We start from the raw sequence: 21,933 nt of genomic DNA, 5'->3' as shown, positions 1-21,933 counted from the left end.
TGAACTGTAGTGTGACTTTTTTTTTTTTTAATCTGCCATGACCAGGAAATAGATATTTATTCAGTATAACTTCCAACATAAATACAGATTGTATCCGATATCTCCAAACACAATCTTTCATAAATGAGCCAACAGCTATGGTGCAAAAGTATACATTTCTACCTCTCAAAGCCGAGAGAGTGTGTCAGTATATCATAATTAAAAGATCCTGCAACCCAGGTTTAAAAGTGCCAAGTCCAACTCAGTTTTTGCAAAAATGCTGGAGTGTGTTCATTTACTTAAAAACAGTGCTAATATTGCGTACATACACAAGATATTACATTCAATAAAAAGTAGAAAATTCAAGAATATTTGTCCACTTGCTGTCCTGACAAATATATTCATTAGTGTCCACTAGTGTAAAGAGAAAATTGCACAACTGTGACTTGTGTTCTGTTCATCTTTTCCACCTGTGATTGAGGTGCATAGGCAGGTTAATTACTTCCAGTTGGAGACAAAGATGAGCCCCCCTATAGGTTTGTCCATCTCCACATCTCCACATCTCCAGTTCGCTATTGAGGTATTTACTCATCTGAGCTTAAAACCCTCTGTTTAGTTCTTCAGCTCAGATGTTGTCAATTCTCTCCTACTTGTGTTCCATAATGTCCATTGGGCCGTTGGTGTCCACAGGAGCCTTAGTGGTCTTGGAGTGTACCTGCTCCTTAGTCTCATTGTCTTGGTAGCTCATGTTGTCATAAAATTGTCTCATGTTGCTTCTCAGCTCCAGCTCCTGGCGAGCTTTTGCTTTCCCTTGTTGGATTTGCAGCAGCACTGCTTTATTCACACCAGGTCCTGCATCAAGCAACACATGAGGAATGAGTGCACTCATCAGTTTGTACAACACCAATGGTCACGAAGAAAACAGGAGACACACCGAAGTAGCTCAACACCACGGGGAGGAAGATGAGTCCATGAGCCATCCCCAAAAGTGTAATGACCAGGTTGAGGCGGAAGAAGAAGATCTGGATGAGTTGGGCTTTGGCAAAAGCCAACACCAGAATGCCGGGTAGGTTGGTCATGGCAACACCAGCAAACACCTTCAGGGTTCAAAGCAAACACGGTAAGACTGTGGTGGATACATACATTCTCAGCAATTGGCGAATTTCTGGTATAAAAATTATTTATCTTTTCTCTGAAAATACCTTTACCATATATCATTTACTGTAAGTCAGTATGAAATTGATAAATATGTGATAATACAGGTAAAATGTACAGCATACATGTACTAGTACATGTACTAGTGTTACAAAGCCCACAATTTTTACATATTCATGTCTATGCTTCACTGATGTTTTTTGTGTCGAGATTTTGCACTTTGTTCAGCGGTCCTTAGTTGTGTCCACACCATAGTTGTGTGCTGAGAAGCAAAAGTGAAACTTATATAGTACAGTAAGTAATACCTCGTTTATCTCAGTTCATTGGTTCCAGACCCAACTGTGATAAGTGAATTCCTGCAAAGTAGGAGGATTCCTTAGTGGAATATTTTTGTAGTTAGATCATAGAAAAGTTTTTATGACCTTCTAAATATTGTTTTTAACATTATTAGAGCCCTCTAGACATGAAATAACACCCCTATAGTCACATTTACACTTGTATTGCCCAATATAGTAGGCATAATAAGAATAAATAAGCTATTTAAGACATAAATAAGACTCTCACTTGTGTGTGTTATATAAATGTGTTACATAAATGTGCCATATATGTGCGTCTTTGAGTGCATGTTTTGAATGCCTTATATTTGTATTTTACTCCATTTAGCCATTTTTATGTTTGAAAATGCTTAATCTAGGAAAAAAATACATAAAATGTGCTTCAATATGCATATGTTTGACTAATAATCAGCCATATTCAACCACAAAACAGCATGATTAATTAATGAACACATTTTTGAAAACAGCAAAATTGTTCTAAATCGTCAAAGTAGCGAGGGATGACGGCATACGACGTTCTCAGACACTGCTACAACTTAATAAATCCACCAAATAGAATACAAAGTGCTGTGTTAATGGTGAGTACCTATTCATTTTATACTTCCATTATTTTATGCTTTAAATGTGTTTAATAAGTGTGTGTTGCATATTTAGGCCTTAAATATGGATTGTGTCACGAGTGAACAGTGGCAACTAAAGAGAAAAGGGTAGGGTTCTGGAGTTGAATCTAATATAATAATTATAACAGTGGCTTTTATTACAAATCTAAAACTGGAGGGCAACATCAACACCGAGAAAGCAGGAGGGCTTGGAGGGGGGGAGGGAGCCGTGTGTCAAAAATGATTACGGCCACCTTCATAACTCAGTGAAAAACAAGAATCTACTGCATTCCACAAATTCAACTTACTGCACTGCCCATGTTGGCTGTCGCCTCCTTTGCTCGCTCCACACGGGTGGGCTTTGTGCTGAGTGCAAACGATCTTGTCATGTGGGACACAAACTCCACAGAGATACCCACCGCCTGCAAGCAATTGAATTCAAGACGTGACTGACCTAGATTTTAAGGCGTGCTCTCACTGAATACCAAAAAAGAAATGAATGAGTGAATATTGTACATCACAAAGTAATGACTCTCATGAACTCATTTCATAGAGGCCAAAATGCCAAGGAAAGAAATACACTGGGGACTATAATGCTGGTTAATACAGTATACATCACAGTATATCATAGCAATCTTCTAATGCCATGCAAATATGGCCCCTAGAGGCCAAAGCAGCCTGGTTGGGAGTTTATGAGGATGACATCATTCATCTATCTCATGAATAATTAATTAATTCTATTTTTAAAATATGCCAAAGGAAACATCTCTGTGTGGATTTTGCATGTTCCCCCTGAGCGTGGTTTTTTTCCGGGTACGCCGGTTTCCTCCCACATTCCAAAAACATGCATGTTAGGTTAATTGGTGACTCTAAATTGCCCATAGGTATGAATGTGAGTGTGAATGGTTGTTTGTCTATATGTGCGCTGCGATTGGCTGGCGACCAGTCCAGGGTGAACCCGGCCTCTCGCCCAAAGTCAGCTGGGATAGGCTCCAGCATACCCGCGACCCTAGTGAGGATAAGCGGCATAGAAAATAGATGGATGGGTGGAATATGCCAAGGGCCAACAGGAAATGAGCTGAAGTCCGAAAATCGCACACTTGCACTTACACGTACAACCCTGGATTAAGGCTGGTTTAGGATGTGTCATGAGGTGCCATGCACATACCGTAACCAGGTTGATAAGGGCAACTGCATTGTAATGGATGTCCCAGAGTGTCATGACCCCGACAGTGTCCACGGTGATCATGATGATGGTGATGAGGTTGAGCAGACCCGAGCGCAGGTCCAAGCCCAGCAGCAGACAGCACACCACAAACGTTGGCAGCAGACACAGTGAGATGTTAAAGAGGCCCTCGGGTACGATAGTCAGGTATTGCTCATAGAACACATTGGTCACCCTGGTAGGAGGACATTGCGGAACAGTGTCAAGAAGAAAGTAGGGCAGTGCACCAACACATCCAGCAGATGGCACTGTGGTGTCTTTCCAACATGTCTTTAATTGTAGATACAGTGTAGTAGTTCAGCTGTCTATAACTACTTGTATAACTATTTCTCACATTTGTTATAATGTTGCTTTTGTAGAAATGAGTATTTATGTGACTTTGTGGTCTGTTTCCAACTAAAAACAATAAATACACTGTCCTGATGCCTGTTTGTTTGTGCAACAACAATGTTTTGGAGCCTTAGAGTTTGAGAGTGTCTAATTAGCCCTGGGTCAAACAACGCTGGCTGTAAGCAACCTCCTGATGTAGTTTTATTAACTCCACACAATGGCAGCAGCCGCACTTGAAGTCAGTGCATCTACTTCTACCTGTGCCTCAAAATGTTGATTGTGTTACTCATCTGCTGGTATGAAACTCATACGTGTTACACTTGCTTTACTGTTGTTTACAATGGACTCATCAGCAGTATTAGTACTGACTGAGCAGTTTGCTCATTACTGATATTACAACATTGGTTCTGTTGCTGCTGAGTGGTGCAATATACTTATTAATAAATGACCATCACCTTTCCACTTCCTCATGCACTCCAAATCATGCTTAAAGTCTAAAAATGAAGAGAAATAACAGCTTCTCTACAACTATTACCTGCTTCCAATTAGCGTGCTCTTTGCGGTTTAGGTAAATATTTTTCATTCCTATGGTACTGTGGTTTGTAACCCTCCATTTTTTTCATATAACAAGGTGAGTGATTGACAAAGAGTAAAAGCTCTTACGTGTAAGGGAAGACTTCAAAGTCTGGAGAGGTTCCTGGCACCTTCCTCATGCTGTCAGTGATGTCTTGAGCCAGTTCTCTGGCTTTCAGTAATGCTGCAGTGAACTCCTGAGAGTTGGTCAGAGGCGTGTGGTAAGCCATGAAGCGAGAAGCTGGGTGCGCAGGCAGAAAAGTTCCATCACTCCCAAATGTCTTTGAGAAAATGGTGTGAATTTCTAAAAGTCTCACCAATAATTTCTCCATTTTCGTCTTTCACCACAGCTGTGTCATAGGCTCCTAGTCCACTTTATTATGGAAGAAGCACAGATTATGAGCATGCGGTCATTGGCATTGTGGTATGTTTGTGTGGACAACACCCACCCTTTGGGGCACTGCAGGTCAGGCCTGTTCCCCAGGAAGTTAGGTAGAAAGCGATTGAACTGTTCCACGGTGGGCCTGAGGACACCGTTTGGGGGGTTGGCCATACACTTGCGTGCACAGAGGAAAGCAGCTATGACAGGACATGTGGGTGATTAGAAAGTCCTAAAATCGACATGCTTTGCCATATACTGTATCTCAGCAGCGATTCTCACATTCGTTTGCAGGACAGAACTTTCCAAAATTTTGACCATAGGTGTAGAGTCTACAACATTTCGATCCAGGATTCAGCCAGTCGATGAAATCATCCACCCAGGAGTTTGAGGAAATGCCCAAATAGGATCTACAGACCACATAATAACAAGACTAATCATTCATAATGATTGGCGATATACTGAAACATTTTACATTTTACAGATGAATGTCATTTACAATGAGGACTGAATCATTTTGAGTGCAAATGCATGTTCGGTTAAAACACATTACAATGAGGAACATAATGCGGTTACACTTGAACAACTCTAACAGATCTGACTAGAAAAATTCTCACGGACATTTTTAATGGGCCTGCCACATGTTTTAAGACCGAATTTTTAAACTATTTAGCGGAAAATGCAAACAATGCTAACTTTCTGCAATGTTCAATGCAACCTGTGTGGATACATTGTGATAACATGGGCACATCTCTTGCTACAATAAATGGTTGTTCAAGTGCTAAATCTCAATGTGATACACAAAAACACTCAAATGCTAAAGCTTAGCAAGAGAGGTACTGTGTACGTAAAGTCCCGAAACAAAAATTCTAAAATGCTAAAGCAAGCGCCAGAAGTGCAGTTCTATGGTGATTTTGCTTCATGCCATGTAAATCAATTTCATGTATGCAATTTCATTTTGTGCAGTTTCAATGGGGCTGCATTGCACTCATCGCTGGTGTACAGCAGCGTGTGGCTGCGTTGCACCGCATGCAGGCCCATAATAATATCACAACATTCATTTGCTAAGACCTCCCTGTGGCAATATACTGCGATACAATAAGGAAAAGGACAACCGCACGTTTTGAACATACAGTATGTTTCTCATCACAATCAGTGAGAGGTGACCTTTATCAGCTAATAGCAGATGACATAACTGACATTCTGATTATCAGATCCGACTGTGAGGGTGTGAAAGGTGCTACAATGATATGAGCAGGTTCAAGGATCTGTCAGGGAAAAAAGAAGATAACTGAAGGCAGACATCTACCAGTCATGTGTTGCACCGAGGGAGGGTATTGAAGAACTCACAAATCAGGGTGATTGGTGGCGTACTGAATCTTCTGGGTCATGGAAAACTGGTCGCAGCCCACACTGGAACACACCGCATTCATGCCCGCCTTGGTAGTAAAATCGAAGCCACGTCTTGTCACAAAATAAACGGGGACTCCTACTTCCAAATATTTGTATAGGTACTTGAAATAATCCAGCATATAAGAGCCCTGCGACAGAAGAAAACATATTTGTAAGGTCTCATTAAGACAGCAATGAGAATGAGTATGCATGATGGACTGACCTTGGGCATGGCCAGCTCCTGATCCAGACCGACGGTCACATTGAACATGAGGTATAGAGAACCGCTGAACATGAAGAAGAACACCAACATCTGGAGAGAAGGTGGGCCATAACGCCTTTAGAACATAGTGAACTTACAGTACGGTTTAAGAATAATGGATCTGTCGTACCACTAGGAATCTAATGTAACGGTTCAGCAGTACAGGGGCGTAATATTTCCTCATGAGGGGTAGCAGGAAGCCCTCGTTGGGCTTGTTGGACCTCTGGGTCGTTACGGTGGTGCAGCAGAACAGCTCACATCGGTTGTTGTCTTGGCGCCGGGCATCCAGCGACAGGAGGGCCACAAAGGCTGTCATCTGGAGCACAAAGTCCATGAGCACAGCCAGAGCGGCGTATAAAGCAAAGGACTTCACTGCAGGCATGGTGGACAGAGCGCCTTGGGGACAAAACAACACAACACATTGGACGCAAACTATACACTCAGAACGTTAGTCATTACGCTTAACAATGGTAGAAGCATTTACATTCTACAAGTCTTAATTGCGCTTGTGTACCGAATGTCATCATTGTACAAGTGTACCTAATGTTGTGACCAATGAGTGAAAAATAGTAGTAGTAGTAGTAGTACTTTATTAATCCCACAGTTATTTTATAACCCAAAAATGGGTTATAAAATAAAATCAAAAAAGGTTTACTTGCTGCAATGTACAGTATATACTGTAAATGAATTGTATTTAAATGTATTATGGTAAAAGTGTGTGATGATGACAGGCATCACATATAAAAGAGAAAAAATATGCATATTCAGAGATTTTTCTAATTTATCTTTCAAATGCATAACTTTTTTGTTACTTTTTTCCACATACTAGTGGCGTGCAGATGTAATTCCATCGCTTGAAACATTTTCTTAAGTAAAGATCGCTAAATATGAACGTTTAGGGCATACACCAGAGATGCAGTGCGCTCAGTACACTGAGTTGGATGGGAAGTTTTGTTTGTCAGCATGTTGCCAATACAATGGTTGCAGAAACATTTATTATACACCACGACTTTGTACAGTTTAATGTCTTTAATGTAAGTGTGCCATACGCTGAGGCATTGCAGTACTCCAACTCACCAGCCACAAAACTCACCGTATACCCATTCCAATACCCACTATTACTTGAAGACTCTCTAAAAAATGTGGTCAAAAGGTCCTTGCCTAGAAAGAAGCAGACGGACTCAGAGAGACTGCAAAGGAGCATGCTGGGAGCCACGTTCCCAAGCACACGGCCAATCTGCTGCTCTCTCTTCTCTCCGGGCCTCCGGACATCTCTCTGGCAGAAGGTAAAACCCCCCAATGTTATTGCAGACGTTGTAGAAAACAATAAACAAACATTAGATTGTAGATCCACTGTACGGAAAAGATAGACACCTGGTATTCCAGAACAAAGATGAAGATGTTGTCAGCTCCAACCGCGAGCACCAGGAAAGGCACGACCTGCAGTATGACCAGTGAGGACGGAATGCCGATCCAGGAGTAGAAGCCCATGGAGGCCAACACTGACCATGCAACCACCAAGATCCCCCCCAGACCAACCAGGAACTTTGAGTCCACCTATAAAAGACAAGGGTGAAAGGAAAAATTGTGAACTTACTCTTTTCTTGATGTCACATGTTCTGTATTGCATAAGCAACTTAATGGCCAATACTGAAACGCTATGCGAGCATGCAGATGTTTGCAGAGATAAGCACTATATGGCTGACACGTTATGTCATAATGTGGTCGGGGCAGGGGTATCCAAAGTTTGGCCTGTGGCTGTTTTAAAGGATTAAAGAATATAATTTGACAAAAAAAGTAAAAAACAAACAAACAACAACAGCATGAATGGAAAAATCAGCAGTACATTTTCAAGAATAAAGTCAAAATATTGAGAGAAAAAACTAATCTAATGAGAAAAAGTTGTAGTTTTATGAGAATAACGTAATATTATGAGGAAAAATTTGTAGCATAAAGTTGAAACAAAGAAAAACATGTTTTTTTGTGTGTTTTTTTCAAGTTGTAAAAATATGAGAAACAAACAAAACAACAAATAAAGTAGTAATTTTTTGGAAAAATTGAAAAATTGGAAAAAGAAAGTTATAATGTTACAAGAACAAAGATAAAATATTATGGGAGTAAAGACAAGAACATTTACAAGAAGAAAGTTGAAATAGTTGGAAAATTTAAAAAACAACAACTGCAGAAATGGAAAATATTAAGTGAAAAAGTCGTATTCCAATGAGAAAAAAGTGGCAATTTTACAAGAATAAACTTGTAATATAATGAGGAAAAATAATGTAATTTTAGTAGCATAGAGGTGAAATAGTAAAGAAAAAAATATATATATTTTTTCAGTCACAGTGTCAAAATCCCAAATGTATTAAAATGCCAAAATTTGAGTATGTGCCACAATACTCAACTTTGGCAATGTTCAAATCCAGGCTGAAAACAACTGTGCATATGACAATTGAAAGTATTCTATCTGCACTCTTCAATTTTAAATCATTTTTATTTTTTTGTTTTATGGAATTTTATGTAATGATTTTAGAATAATTTTATGTTTTATGGATTGATTTTATGAAGTGATTTTCCCCTTCTTTTCTGCCAAGCACCTTGAATTACCTTGCCCTGCCTTGCCTATTAAGAGAAATAAACAAAACAAAATAAAATTACTATTTTAGGTTGGGGGAAAAAGTTATAAAATGGGAATAAAGTCAAAGTATTATATTTTGTCATATTTTGAAAAGAAAATTCATGAGGCTTATTTTGGGGCGGCATGGCTCAGGTGGTAGCGTGGCGTGGCCTCCCAACCTGAAGGTCCCGTGATCGTGTTGAAGTGTCCTTGGGAAAGATACTAAACCCCCAGTTGCTCCTGATGCTGCGTCATCAGCAGGTAAGTGTGCTAGCAGTGTCAAAGCGCTTTGAATGCCTTGGAGGTGGAAAAGCGCTAAACAAGTAAAAGACCATTTACCATTTATTTACGAAGAGAGTTGAAATATTTTGAAAATTAAAAATAGCAACAGCAAAAATGGGGAAAAAAGAGAAATGACCAAAGTTCATATGAATAATACACTTATTCACCTATGATATATATCTATGATACCTGTATATACTGTACATATACAGTACATACATGTAGAAGCACATCTACATGTGTTGGTTTACAAAATATCAAAGTGACCCTTGCATTTTCTACTTTTTCAGTATGTGGCCCTCCATGGGAAAAGTTTGAACACCCCTGATACATAGCATAAGGACTGCTTTCGAATACAGTTGATTCTGCAATGTTTAGATGAAGAGTCTCGGTGAATGTCTGCATTGCGTGATAATGAGGTTAGCCAGATCTTACCAGTATGCGTCTCCATGATGAGTACTCCCCAAGTGCAACAGCGATGTACACAAAGATTACAGCATAGCTGATCATGAAGATGGGAATGTCCTCTGCGGTTGTGCGATTAATCTCATCCTCCAGGGACCTCTGTGTATATTAACACATGTGGTTTGAAGATGAAAGTGAGTGGAAATAATAATGAGATAGTGTAATATTGATCCATAAAGATCTCCACAAGCTTTGATATTCTACTGGAACATTAGCTTTAGTGACTTTGGTGTCCGTGATGTGCCATACCTCGGCCATGTATGCAAATGTGAAGTTGGCAGCAGGGTCTCTCTGGTAGTCTTGGACAATTTTCAGATACTCTTTCTCCCACTGCATGGCCACGTTAAATTTGACGTGAGTTCGTGGATAGTTGTTGAGGGAGAAAGTCAAGATGAAGGCCTCTGCATTGGTGTAGTCATCACCTGGGAGGAGCAATGTTAGGAAATGTCCTAAGTCTATTGTTTTTTCAATATGCATGAGATCCGATCCAAAAACTACAGGAAAATAGCAGTTTGCTTGAGGGCTGTGTGGCACATCAGATCTGTAACTCTAAGGGCAAGTCCACTTGTTTGGGGGTGGGTGACATGTGGATGATGTGATGTGTGGGCCAGCGTCAACAACGCAGGATTTTACAAGCAGTGCAAAAGGGGCTAGAGCTGTAACAGAAAGCGCAACTCGCAAAAAAACGAGAAATGTGATTTTTAACAGCCGAGAATCACTTCTCCAGCCTCGCAAGTGTTTTGCATGTCACACTTGTCATGCGGGAATCCATGTCGCTGTTTGAATGTGCATATCGTTATAGCAATACCCCACTTAGCTGGGTTCTGTGTGAAAGGCACCAACAAATAAATGTTCTGACACGGCACTTGTGCAGGATCTGTATGAAAGAGGCTAGTGTCATGGAAGAAGGTAGAAGAAGGAAACCTGCGTCCAACTCTGTTCTAGTGATGGGGAACTCCATTCCTTTTAGTGACTCAAGTTCTTATGAGTCACTCACTGAAGTGCATGTGCAGAAACTTGCACATGCGCAACAAGTTGCACCTGTGAGCCACTGAAATTCCAGTCTCCATCGAGCACTTGTGAATCAGTAAAAATCACGGGCTGAGAGAATGAATCGTTGCTTTTGTTGAGTCTGTGATGCAGCTCAGGCAGGAAGGGGAAAAGAGAATTGATTCGGTCTGTTGCTTTTCTGTCGGGTGCTAATACATTTACACAAAAGCAGCTAACAGTTGCACAATTACTGACATGTTAACTGGTCTCTCACCCTGGTAGCCTCCTACGGCCAGGAAGGGAAAGACTGGAGCTCCATAGTCAGCCATGCAGCTCATTCCTAAATCAGTGATGTCTTTGAAGGACAGAGGCGAGCTTGAGAGGACATAGACAAGAAAAGTCTCTGAGCAAATGATTTTGCAATGTTCAGTGTCGTTCATGAGGAGGAGTGCTTACTTGAGGCAGTATATGAGGTGGTCCCTCCAGTCCACTTCTTTGGTGACCCCCAGCTCTGTCATGTTCACCTTTGCATGGATGTTATCAAGGCTGTTCTGGAAGTATTGCGGCAGGCTGTTGACTGCACAGTCAGTCTGGGTTGAGTTGTTCGGGTTGAGCGGTGCGAAACACACATCCTTCAGACTTGCTGTGCGGTTCAGGTCCTCTGACCAGAACTCAATGTTCTAGAAAAATTTGATTGAGGATTTAACTGTGTGGAGAAGTTTGGAAATGCTTGAAAGATGTCGTAATGGTTCTGTGGACCTTACTTGTATTCTTTTCTGGAGCTGCAGCAGTTCAATGATGAGATCTTTAGATACAAGGCCGCTAAAGTTCTGCGACCCGAAGAGCAAAGAGTCGTAAACGTGTCCTTTTCTCCCCGGTGCTGTCAAGATCAGCTGGTTGGTTCTGAAGAATGGGCCGAAGTGCTTGTCATGGAAGTCCTTCTCCTGACGGGCTCGGCTGTTGGGAGCCGACCACAGCTCCACTGGGTCAGTGGTGAGTTCAAGCCACATGAGGCCAGTAGAGAACGCAGCAACAATGACGGCCGACACCAGGAGAACCTTAAATGAGGACGACACATAAAGGACTCAGACTACCTCATGTGACAACCAAGTTGTATGCGTACAAATCTATGTGAAACACTGCATCCAGAATTTAAATATAAACTATTGGTAAACACTTCAGACAAAAAGACATTTGCTTTACGTTTCAAAATGTCATTATGGTCAACTCAATCCGGAACATATACTGTACTTTGATCTGGTCGCACATGCGTGAGGAGAAGAAAAATTCACTCGCAATGTCTCATATTTTAGTTGCAAAATACGACCATTTAATCACAGTCTGAAGCCCTGTTAGCATATTTTCCATTAAACTATATGGAGTGACACATGTGTGATGCCACGATGTGGTATATATTCGTACATTTTTCACAACATCCATCCATTTTCTATACCGCTTCTCCTCATTAGGGTCGCGGGGGCATGCTGGAGCCTATCCCAGCTGACTTCGGGCGACAGGCGGGGTACACCCTGGACTGGTCGCCAGCCAATCGCAGGGCACATATAGACAAACAACCATTCACACTCACATTCATACCTATGGACAATTTAGAGTCACCAATTAACCTAACATGCATGTTTTTGGATGTGGGAGGAAACCGGAGTACCCGGGGAAAACCCACACGCACACGGGGAGAACATGCAAACTCCACACAGAAATGCCCAGGGGAGAATCGAACCCACGTCTTCCCGATCTCCAAGCTGTTACTGTGTTGGCCAACGTGCTAACCACTAGACCACCGTGCGGCCTTTTTCACAACATGTGTTGATGAAAATATCTTTTTCTGTTTGCCTGAAATCTTTGTCCTGTGTTTTATTCTGATATGTTATTATTACTATTATTTTATTATCATGATCCAGAAATTAAAGGCAAAATCACAAAATCATTCAATGAGCTTGAAAAATGTTCAAGTAAAAAGTATAAGCAATACTGGCCCTGTAGTTACTTGGTATGGGATTGATACCAAAATTTGCAATATCGCCATCATGTAATGTTAAGTCATGATGGAGGAGTTCACCCCATCACAGAATCAAAATGGTACATTCCCATCTGTCAATTTCTAATGTACAGTATAGCATCATCTTCCATGAACCAGAAAGTGGCCTGCTAACATATGGACCGACAAACTACTTATTATTATTAATCATTGTCTTTACTTGGCTGAATATAAACCATTCATCCATCCATTTTCTATCTGAGTTGGAGCCTATCCCAACCGACAGAAGACACAAACACAGGGCACATAATCACCCATGATTCCACCACACTTTTCTCATTTACCAGGGATTTTGAAAAACCTTGGCGCGTTTCACCAAATGTACGGTACCTAGAATTAACCATATGGGCGAAAGTAAAAAACTTTCATTTGAAAAAGTACACTGCAGAGAGGGAGGTCTTTTCAGAAACCCAAGTACTTGTGAGGGGGAAAACGCAAACCACACAGATTACCAAGAATGATTTTACCTGCGTAGTTCCAGGTAATAAAGGTCTTGAAAGGCTGTTGGAAAAAAGGCTACTAGCAGCTATACTAGGGCTATACTAGCAGCGCCCCATAGTACAACATATAGCCTCCATTTTAACAGTATGAGTTACCAAATAGTTCCTTAGCCAATAAAAGGTTAAAGTAACATTTGTGAATGTAATATTAATTGTAGAAACTAACCGTGAGGGGATAAGTGGCCATGAATGTCCCCCACGTCTGAAACACAGAGCTGAGGAAGGTCTGAGCGGCCATACTGTTCCTGTCGGCGCATGTCACCTCTGAAGGATCAATGACCCGCTGAGTCACATCATTACTGTTCTGGTCTTGGTTCTTGCTCTTTCTCTTTCCTCTGTCCTCATCCTGCTTCTTCTGGGACTTCACAAGACAAGAGACCAACAGGAAGAAGAGGAAGGCAAATATCAGGAGGCAGAATAAGATGACAGAAATGACAAGGAAGCCGTCTGTGCCCAAAAGTCTGAAGGGTCCCGGTGGGAGTCGGGGCGGCGGAACAATAGGACACGACTCTTTGCAGTCCTGACACGAGCACGCTTGACCTCCAGAGGGGGTGATCTCGTTACACTTCAAGGCTTGTCCACTGTAAGGAATCACACCCTCAGGTACTCCCTCTAGTTCTGCCTGCTTTATGAGTCTGAAGTCGATGTCCAGCGGAGCCAGGCCGTTACTCGTATCTCCCTGAAAGTCGTACCAGCGCTGGGGGGTGCACAGCTTGGCGCCGTAGCGGCCACACATAGTACCGATGGCGAAGCCTCCCGTGGCAGGGATCCTGACACTCTGACATGACTGGAAGGCCGCATCTGCAAAGCTGGTGGAGAGGTAAGCCTGGTACGCCACCACGGCCTCTTTGGTCTTCCCCATGTAAGTAACATTCATGACTTTTGTGACCTTGACTGACTGGCTCTGGTTTGGACTGCAGGTGTTGATGCAGTGCAGGTGGGCAAAGTTTTCAGCACATGAAGGGCAGCGCACCAGCAGAGGCTTGGATAGACCCAAACTCTTTTCCAGGGACGACAGCTGCTTGATGGAGCAACAGGCAAATGTGTTGCCCACTCCTTTGTCTAACATGGGACACACCTGCAGATGAAAAGCCTTATTAATACATGCACACAAAAGTGGACCCATGTGATAGAGCCACGTTTCATGTCTCACTGCAGACCTGTTTGAGTTTCCTGTAGTGCTCCCCTGTCAGCTCCCGAGCACGGCTGTAATTCAAACAGGGGACAATAGGGGTGATGAGGGTGCCCCCCACTGAAGGGTTCTTGCCACACTCCTCATAGAAAGCACAGTACCCGGCCTCATGCTGGGCCTGTGACAGCATCTGCACAGTCACAAACACAATCTGAATGAGTATGACTGAAAACAACTCTGCGTGTGCCACAGAGGTTTTTTGTGCTGAATATCTAAACACGGACCAGAATCGGTTCTCACATTTTAGAAGCACTGATCCTACGATTGGAACTTGATTGTTCTGTTGAACGCATTTAATAGAACATACACAGTGTAGTATCAAACAGAATGCCTGGTGGGGTACGTTGTGGTGTCTACATCCACGCTTTTCTACTTCTACTGCACTTTTTGACATCACCTTACCAGGGTCTCTGCATGTTTCAACAAGTCAAATTTAAGACTCTTTTTAAGGCCATAATAATCACATTTTTGAATTTAAATTGTAATTATTGGATTCAAACCTTACCGCAGACACCTTATACAAATTTTCTTTTAACAGTTACTATTACAAGCAAAAGAACCCGATGGACATTTGCAGCTAGAAACAAGATTTAATAAGGGCCACCGTGTTGTATGTCTCTTTACTCATCCAATAAACATATTAGCAGGTTATCATGACTTTGTGGCAGCTGATAATGTCTGCGCCCAGAGATTATCAGCCTTAATATTGCTTATGATGAATATGGAAATGTCAAGGTCAATGACTTCAGGCTAATCTTGTTAACATGAATGACTTGCCTTTATAATTCCTGGAATCAATATTCATATGAAATATTGTGTTTAGGATTATATTGTGTGTTAATTGTCCAGCAGCTGCTATGTTCTAAAGCTGAATTTTGTACCACACTCGACCATCAAATGTATTTTTTCCTGCCAGAACACACTCAATAAATACATATTCAAATACTATCTCAATAAAATCAATCAATAAAATAATGATAATATGCATGTTTATTTATATTACATGTATGTTAACTACCATCCATATGAAGTGGATTTTATGAAAAAGCTTACTTATACACAGGTCTCTCAGTCAAGTTTGTGAAACTGTAAGCAGAGGAGCATGAGAAAATGATATTACTTTATAGATATTACTTTACTGATAAAGATAGCCTCACCGTGCAAGTCAGAAAAGTGATCAGGGCTGCCAAACGACACATGACTTTTGGTGTTTCAGCACAGAATAGTCCTCAGGCACACTCAAAGTCTATCAATCACTGCTGCTGCTGCATTTCAACGTCCACTGTCGGGGAAGTTGTCCTTTCTGTCCTGTCGCCCCCTCAGCCCGTCTAACGGCTCAGTGCTGGCGATGCACAAACAACGTCCTATGATGTCACACCTTATCTGGTCTGATGCAGAGCTTGGCCAATGGCGGCTATGGATGATCAATTTCTATGAGTGATCATTAACTTGGATGGTACTTGATAGGGTTGCCAGGGAGGTGCAAAGCATGGGAGAAACTGTAATGGCAACCACACCCTGTTGTGCTGCATATCCTCTTCACCTCAATCACACCTGAACTGGTGGACTACCTTTCTGCAATTACGGGGATATCAAATATAATCAGAATACATCCTGGATGAATAATAGATGCGTGTGGACAGATCACAACATTATACTTAGACCGGGGGTGTCCTAACCTTTTCCGATGAGGGCCACATACAGAAAAGACACTAAAACCTCTCCACTGTAGGTCAAGATATGCTAAGCTGTTAAATGTATTTAGGAATGATTATTGTTAGTGTCTGCTCCAAATCCTCCTAATGTGTCATGTTTAATTCTATGTATAGAATATTCTCTTGGGGCTGCAAATGTCCACCCCTGCTTTAGACCGGCCAATTGCATGATGGTGATTCTGTGTGATCAATTGTGAGAAATAGCTATCTTTCCCTCCGCACAACAAAAGTGCTACATCATACAAAACAAGACGGTAGCAAGCAGCCATGCCAAGTCAGTATTATTTATCACTACCGGGATCGCATCCTCCAATCAAAGATTATATCTGTTATTGACATTGTTATCACATGTCAAGGTCAAAGCCCAGATAAAAGTGAAGACTCGAAGCTCCACTGTTGCAAGCGCAATAGGAGCAAAGGTGCGCACGTATTTGGAAGGATGATAAAAAAGAGATGGTAGAAAAAGACAAGAAAAAAAAAGCACTCCTCTTTTCTCATTTAGGTACAGAGAATTCACTGCACAGGGCATCATTTTTCAATGTGACAAACACTTATCCAAATGTGCTATCAGCATCGTCATGTGGCCTTGACAGGATGGTAACGTTAAAAAACATGTTTTATGCTGAATTTTTATGTTTTTTTTTAACAAACACTATACATAACATTTCTACCAGCCACACTTGTTTATGTACGTGTTTGGATTGATAAATATATATATACAGTATATATGTATATAGTAGTTTATAGTTGTCTTAAAACTCTATAGTCACTGGTGTTTTTAATATGTCAAAAAGCCAAACAAGATATAAAATATGAAAAACACCTCTTAGTGTATGATATGTGACTTTTATTCCTACTATTTTGGAGAAAAAAGACAAGGGATGAAGAGACACAAAGCTATCTAATCAACACTCAGATTATACTGTTGCCATGACAACCAACACCATGTAACAGAAAAAAAGTAAAAATTAAAGATCGATGAATCCCAATGAATAAATAACTGGATTTGATTTGATTTTATTTACAATTTGATTATATTGAATATTATATTTTAATTGTATTAAAATTGTCATTTGGTATTTTTACTGCACAATTTGTCACTGACAAGGTAATAAATGGCAGTTAATTTTCTTAAATCCACTTTTGATGTCATATTTATCAGGCGCCTAAAATGATTTTCTGTTCTACAGAATAACTTTAAACTAAAATTGAAAAAAAAAAAATACAGTGTACAGTCATGGCCAAAAATTACGTGAGTGACTTAAATTTTGTGTTTCAATTACTGGGCAGCCTCAGTATTTTTAAGGAAAACATTTTACGTGTCTGTTATATCCTGAAAAAACAAACAATTCTTGCAGGGATCACAAACATGACAAATGACGCAATACAGGATTAAATATGACAAACAAGTTGTGAGGTTCAAAACGTGTGTGCTATTTTTAAAAATATTTCTAAAATGTACAGGATATTTACGACACTTTTATCATTGGATTGGTCATTGTAGCAAAGGCTTTCTCGTGTATTACATGCTTTTTAGATTTTTTTAAATCAGCCTTTGCATAATGCATTAAGATGAAAAGTGAATTTAATTTTGTAACTTCTACTAAAACTGTGCAGCGTCTGAAGTTCCATAATACATGATAAATTAGTAAAAATCAGCATGAGAATGTGAGATTTATGGAAGAATAGTGTATTTTGGCATCAATCCTCCAAATGAGAAAATGTCTTCTTTTTAAAACAATGCAGTTCCCCAGATTGTGTAAATTTCACATTTAGATAACGCTTACTTCCCCTTGTTTACAATCTCATTCATGATTTTTCCAGCGGGGTCTTCTATGCATTTTGTTAGTCAACTTTGACAAAGCAGCAACGAGATGACACTGAATTATCTGCAGTTTCCATCAAATCGGTCATGTCTGCCAGGCAGAGTTCCACATTTTTGGAAAAAAAAATGGTGTGCAAGCCTAATGGTTTTAGTGGTTGTCTCACCTGACTTCTGAACAGGCAGTGTTGGTTCACTTCCCACTCAGTGAAGGTGTGAATGGTTGTCTGTCTACAGGGGTCACCAACGTTTCTCCTTGTGAGAGCTGCTTTTACAAAATGAAAATGGCCAAGAGCTACTCATTTTTGTAACATTTCTTTTCAGAGCTTATTTTAAACCCAAACAAAGCGAATATGCTTGTTTTACCAGAACATGAACAAAATGCTGGCGTCCACAACTCACATTTTGTATTTCAGAATGCATTTCTTTCTACTGTTCTTTCATTATTAACTGAAAACCTGAATGAAAAGCAGGCTTGCGGGCACCACATGTGGTCGTGGGGGGCTACCTGGTGCCCACGGTCACCACGTTGGTGACCCCTGGTCTACAGTATGTGTTCTGTGATTGACTGGTGAGTAGTCCAGGGTCTACCTCGCCTCTTGCCTGTAGCCAGCTGTGATAGGCCTCAGCCTCCGAAAACCCTGCATACGATAACAGGTAGAAAGCAGATGAATGGATGGAGGTGTGTAAGCTTGTATTTACTGCTTTTTCTTACTGTATACTTGAGTCCCATAATATTGCTGTCCAATAAAAAGCATATACTCCATCTAAAAGTTAATCTCAATTGAACACATTCAAGGCACACATTAGTGACTCATAGATTCCCCTCAACTGACACACCTTAGGGAACACCAGTCATTATTTGATAAGTTTCCTGCTACAATGCTTCCTAATACGGAGTGTAGACGCCTCCTGATCAATGGTAGCTGTAATTATTAATCGCACACAAAGTAGAAAGCAGAAAATATATATATACAGCTATTTTTATCAGTCCACAACTGTAATTTCCCTCTCATGACTTCAATCTACAACCCACATTGTTAGTTTTATTTTCATATTGCCGTCACTTGTGCCATTCTGGACCTGTAAATGATTAATCAGGGCCTCAGTGAAATCAATACATTAGTCAGTAATCCTAACCCAGCTCACTGCAGTGCATTTTATTTTTTTACAAGAAAGAATAGAGTATGTGTCCCGTGACTAATGGGTGTACCTCGCCTCTTGCCCCAGCCTCCCAAGACCGTGAGAGTTATATATATATATTTTTTAACATTGAATACAACTAAATGCATAAGTTTTTAAGCAAGACTAGCAATTTCAGAATAACCCCATGAATTCATTATTTTTTAAAAACGTTCTACTGAAGCCACCCAATAAATAAAATACCTTTAATGCGACTTCTGGTGCTGCATGGTTTTGCACCATACTCCATAGCTTTCTTTTTGCCATCTTCTTCACAAGGCTCTGCCGAATTACCTAGGTGACTATTTGATCATAGGACAGCTGGCATTGGCTCTGGCCATCTGAATTGCAGTAGAAAATGGATTGATGGATGGAAAAAAATGTATAAGTTTTATATTTTGAATGTTATTTTTAACACTGTGATTTCTGTCATGTTTTACTTTTAAATGTCAGCAAAAAAAATATTTTTTATTGTGTTAAGAGCCACATCTGGCTCCCGAGCCATAGGTTCCCTACCCCTGGGATAACAGGTAGAAAGCAATGAATGGATGAAGGTGTGCAAGTAAGCTTGTATTTACAGTTTTTTTACTTACCGTCTTTGAATCCCATCATACTGCTGTCCAATAAAAAGCATAATTTCATTTTAAAGTTCGTCCCTACTGAACACATTGAAGACACATTGATGACTGTTTCCCCTCAACTGACACACCTTAGGGAATACCAGTCATTATTTGATAAGATTCCTCCTACAATGCCTCATAATCTGGTGTGTAGATGCTTTCTGATCACTGGTGTCTGTAATTAGTAATTGCACACAAAGTGAAAAGCAGAAAATATATTTTTACCAGCCAACACCTGTAATCCCCCTCTAATGATGACTATGACAATCTACAACCTACATTAAGTTGTGTCATCCTGTGAATGATTAATCAGTGGCTCAGTGAAATCAATACATTAGTAATACTAACTCAGCTGACTCCAGTCCATTTTATCTATTTATTATTATTCTTTTTTTGTTTTGTTTTTTTACAAGAAAGAGAAACCTTGAGTCTCAAGCGAGATCCTTTCTTGGGGAATTTAATACAGAAAATTCCACAAGACAAGGAGTCATTTTCTATCAATGAAAAAAAGTAAGAAAGTAACCCATGCCAAAAATGGAGTTTGGAGAAATAATTTCTAAAAACATCAAAAGCACAACAACACAAGGAAAAATAAAGATACATGCCACTTTTTAAACAAAAGTAACTCTTGATGCGTGTGAACTTCAAAAAAACTAAAGTTGAGTATGCAAATTGGAAAAAGGATGTGATTTAAAATCTGCGCTGCTTGTTAGGTACATAGTCTCCAGGTCCAGGGAGGCCTCTGGGGAAGCCGCCCTGGCCTCCGGGCATGTTGTTGTTGCCTGGGCCCGCCATGAGAGCATTGTTGTCTGCACCCATGCCAGAGGAGCCCATGTGCATCCTCATGTCTTGCTCTCTATTCTCTGGGAAGTTGCTTCTGAAGCCCTCCTGCTGCCGCTTCATCATCTCTTCATTGCGCATCCTCATCTCCTCTTCCCTCCGCCGGCGCTCCTCCTCCTGCCGGAGCTCGGCCTGCTTCCTCTTCTGCACCTCTTGGCTGTGGAGCTCTTCCATCCTGCGCAGCTCCTCCTGGCGCCTCAGCAGATCTTGTCTCATCAGCATCACCTGATGCTCATGTCGGGCTGCCTCCATCTCCGCCTCCAGCTTCTCCTGAGCCTCCTTCATGTTGCGGTCCACCATTTCATACTGTTGCTTCTCCATCTCCATCAGGGCTTTCCAGCGCATGGCGTACTCGTACTCAAAGGTGCCCGGCTGAGCAAATCGGGGCGGCTGCTCACGCTCTTTGTGGTACTGCTGGTTTTTGTTGATGAGCTTCTCTGTCAGACCCTCCTCATCGTCTAACTGCTCCATGGGCTCCACAGTAATAGGCCGAGGGAAGGCAGTGAGCAAATAGGCGCTGTCTTGACATTTGTCCAAAGCCTTTCTTGCAGCTGGCTTGGAGGTGTACTCCACTATTCCCTTCCCACTGGGCCTCCCTCTGTCATCCACGATGATCACAGCTCGCTCAATCTGCCCAAAGACTGAGAAGGCCTCCTCCAGGAGCTCATTGGACACAAACTCGGGTAGATTTTTGACAGACAGAGCAGCGCCGTGTGTTGCAAACCTAATCCGAATGGGTCTCCCTCTGAAGAGGGTGTCATCCAGCTCAGCTCTGGCTATCTCAGCAATGATCCTGGTCTCCAGGCGGATGAAGCCGAAGCCCCTTTCTTTGTTGACAAAGATCTCGGAAGCCTTGCCGTACTTTGCAAACATCTTTTCAATGTCCTCCTCTGTGACTCCGGTAGGCAGGTTTCCTACAAAAAGCCTGCTACGCTGGGTGAAGGTTTTCTCGCCGGGCTTCCTGAAGCTTTGCAGGTCCAGAGTTAAGGCCTCGTTAGGGCGTGTAGCATCGCTAGGCTCCTGGCCATTTGTATTTCCTCCCTGGTCGCCGTGCCCAGACTGACGGTGTGCACCATGATTCTGCTGGAAGCCCCTGTTTCCTTGCATTTTTTTGTACTATAATTAAAAACCGAGTCGAAAATTCACTCAAATCTCTTTGTAGAGAACGGCGTGCTGAGACTTGAAAATGGCGAGTGTGACTATTGAGGCAACGGTATTGTGACGTCAAAACAACGCGACGGATATATTTGAATGGAGGACGTAAAGATATTGAGATTGAGGAAAATATGACCGTTTCATGTAAAATATATTTACATGTGCTCATTAAATAAAAATCATGTTAAGCCGATGTTATAATTGTTTTTGTTTGAAGCATACACCGCCTTTCGAGAATGTGTTTTTTTCCTTTCTTCTTATGTAGCTCTCG

At 41.2% G+C, this 21,933-nt stretch overlaps 2 protein-coding genes across 2 annotated transcripts; both read right to left on the bottom strand.

Annotated features, from left to right (window-relative positions):
- Positions 1-35: 35 nt before the first annotated feature.
- Positions 36-15,640, bottom strand: npc1l1 (NPC1-like 1). Its single transcript, XM_054772722.1, has 21 exons — positions 15,486-15,640; positions 14,297-14,458; positions 13,303-14,214; positions 11,345-11,638; positions 11,037-11,260; positions 10,855-10,955; positions 9,840-10,012; positions 9,561-9,689; positions 7,604-7,786; positions 7,391-7,505; positions 6,360-6,625; positions 6,191-6,280; positions 5,926-6,116; positions 4,858-4,985; positions 4,646-4,775; positions 4,514-4,569; positions 4,287-4,437; positions 3,237-3,468; positions 2,377-2,490; positions 914-1,076; positions 36-831 (listed from the first exon to the last, which is right to left on the bottom strand). Exons 1-21 carry the CDS (start codon positions 15,525-15,527, stop codon positions 626-628), a joined length of 4,062 nt encoding a protein of 1,353 aa, XP_054628697.1. The 5' UTR covers positions 15,528-15,640; the 3' UTR covers positions 36-625.
- Positions 15,641-17,070: 1,430 nt separating this feature from the next.
- On the bottom strand, positions 17,071-21,884 carry nono (non-POU domain containing, octamer-binding). Its single transcript, XM_054772726.1, has one exon. It carries the CDS (start codon positions 21,612-21,614, stop codon positions 20,358-20,360), a length of 1,257 nt encoding a protein of 418 aa, XP_054628701.1. The 5' UTR covers positions 21,615-21,884; the 3' UTR covers positions 17,071-20,357.
- Between the last annotated feature and the right edge of the window lie 49 nt (positions 21,885-21,933).

Source organism: Dunckerocampus dactyliophorus, chromosome 4 (assembly GCF_027744805.1).
Source record: "Dunckerocampus dactyliophorus isolate RoL2022-P2 chromosome 4, RoL_Ddac_1.1, whole genome shotgun sequence".
Classification (NCBI taxonomy): Eukaryota; Metazoa; Chordata; class Actinopteri; order Syngnathiformes; family Syngnathidae; genus Dunckerocampus; species Dunckerocampus dactyliophorus.
The sequence above is the reverse complement of the archived record's forward strand: the minus strand, read 5'-3'. Positions and strand labels throughout refer to the sequence as shown.

Excerpts from the sequence above, each read along its gene's own strand:
- npc1l1 (XM_054772722.1), bottom strand. The coding sequence starts at position 15,527 with ATGTGTCGTTTGGCAGCCCTGATCACTTTTCTGACTTGCACG. Across the intron at positions 10,956-11,036 it reads CACCTCATATACTGCCTCAA|CTCGCCTCTGTCCTTCAAAG; the intron begins GTAAGCACTCCT and ends TGTCCTCTCAAG. Across the intron at positions 6,281-6,359 it reads GTTACATTAGATTCCTAGTG|ATGTTGGTGTTCTTCTTCAT; the intron begins GTACGACAGATC and ends CCTTCTCTCCAG.
- nono (XM_054772726.1), bottom strand. The coding sequence starts at position 21,614 with ATGCAAGGAAACAGGGGCTTCCAGCAGAATCATGGTGCACACCGTCAG.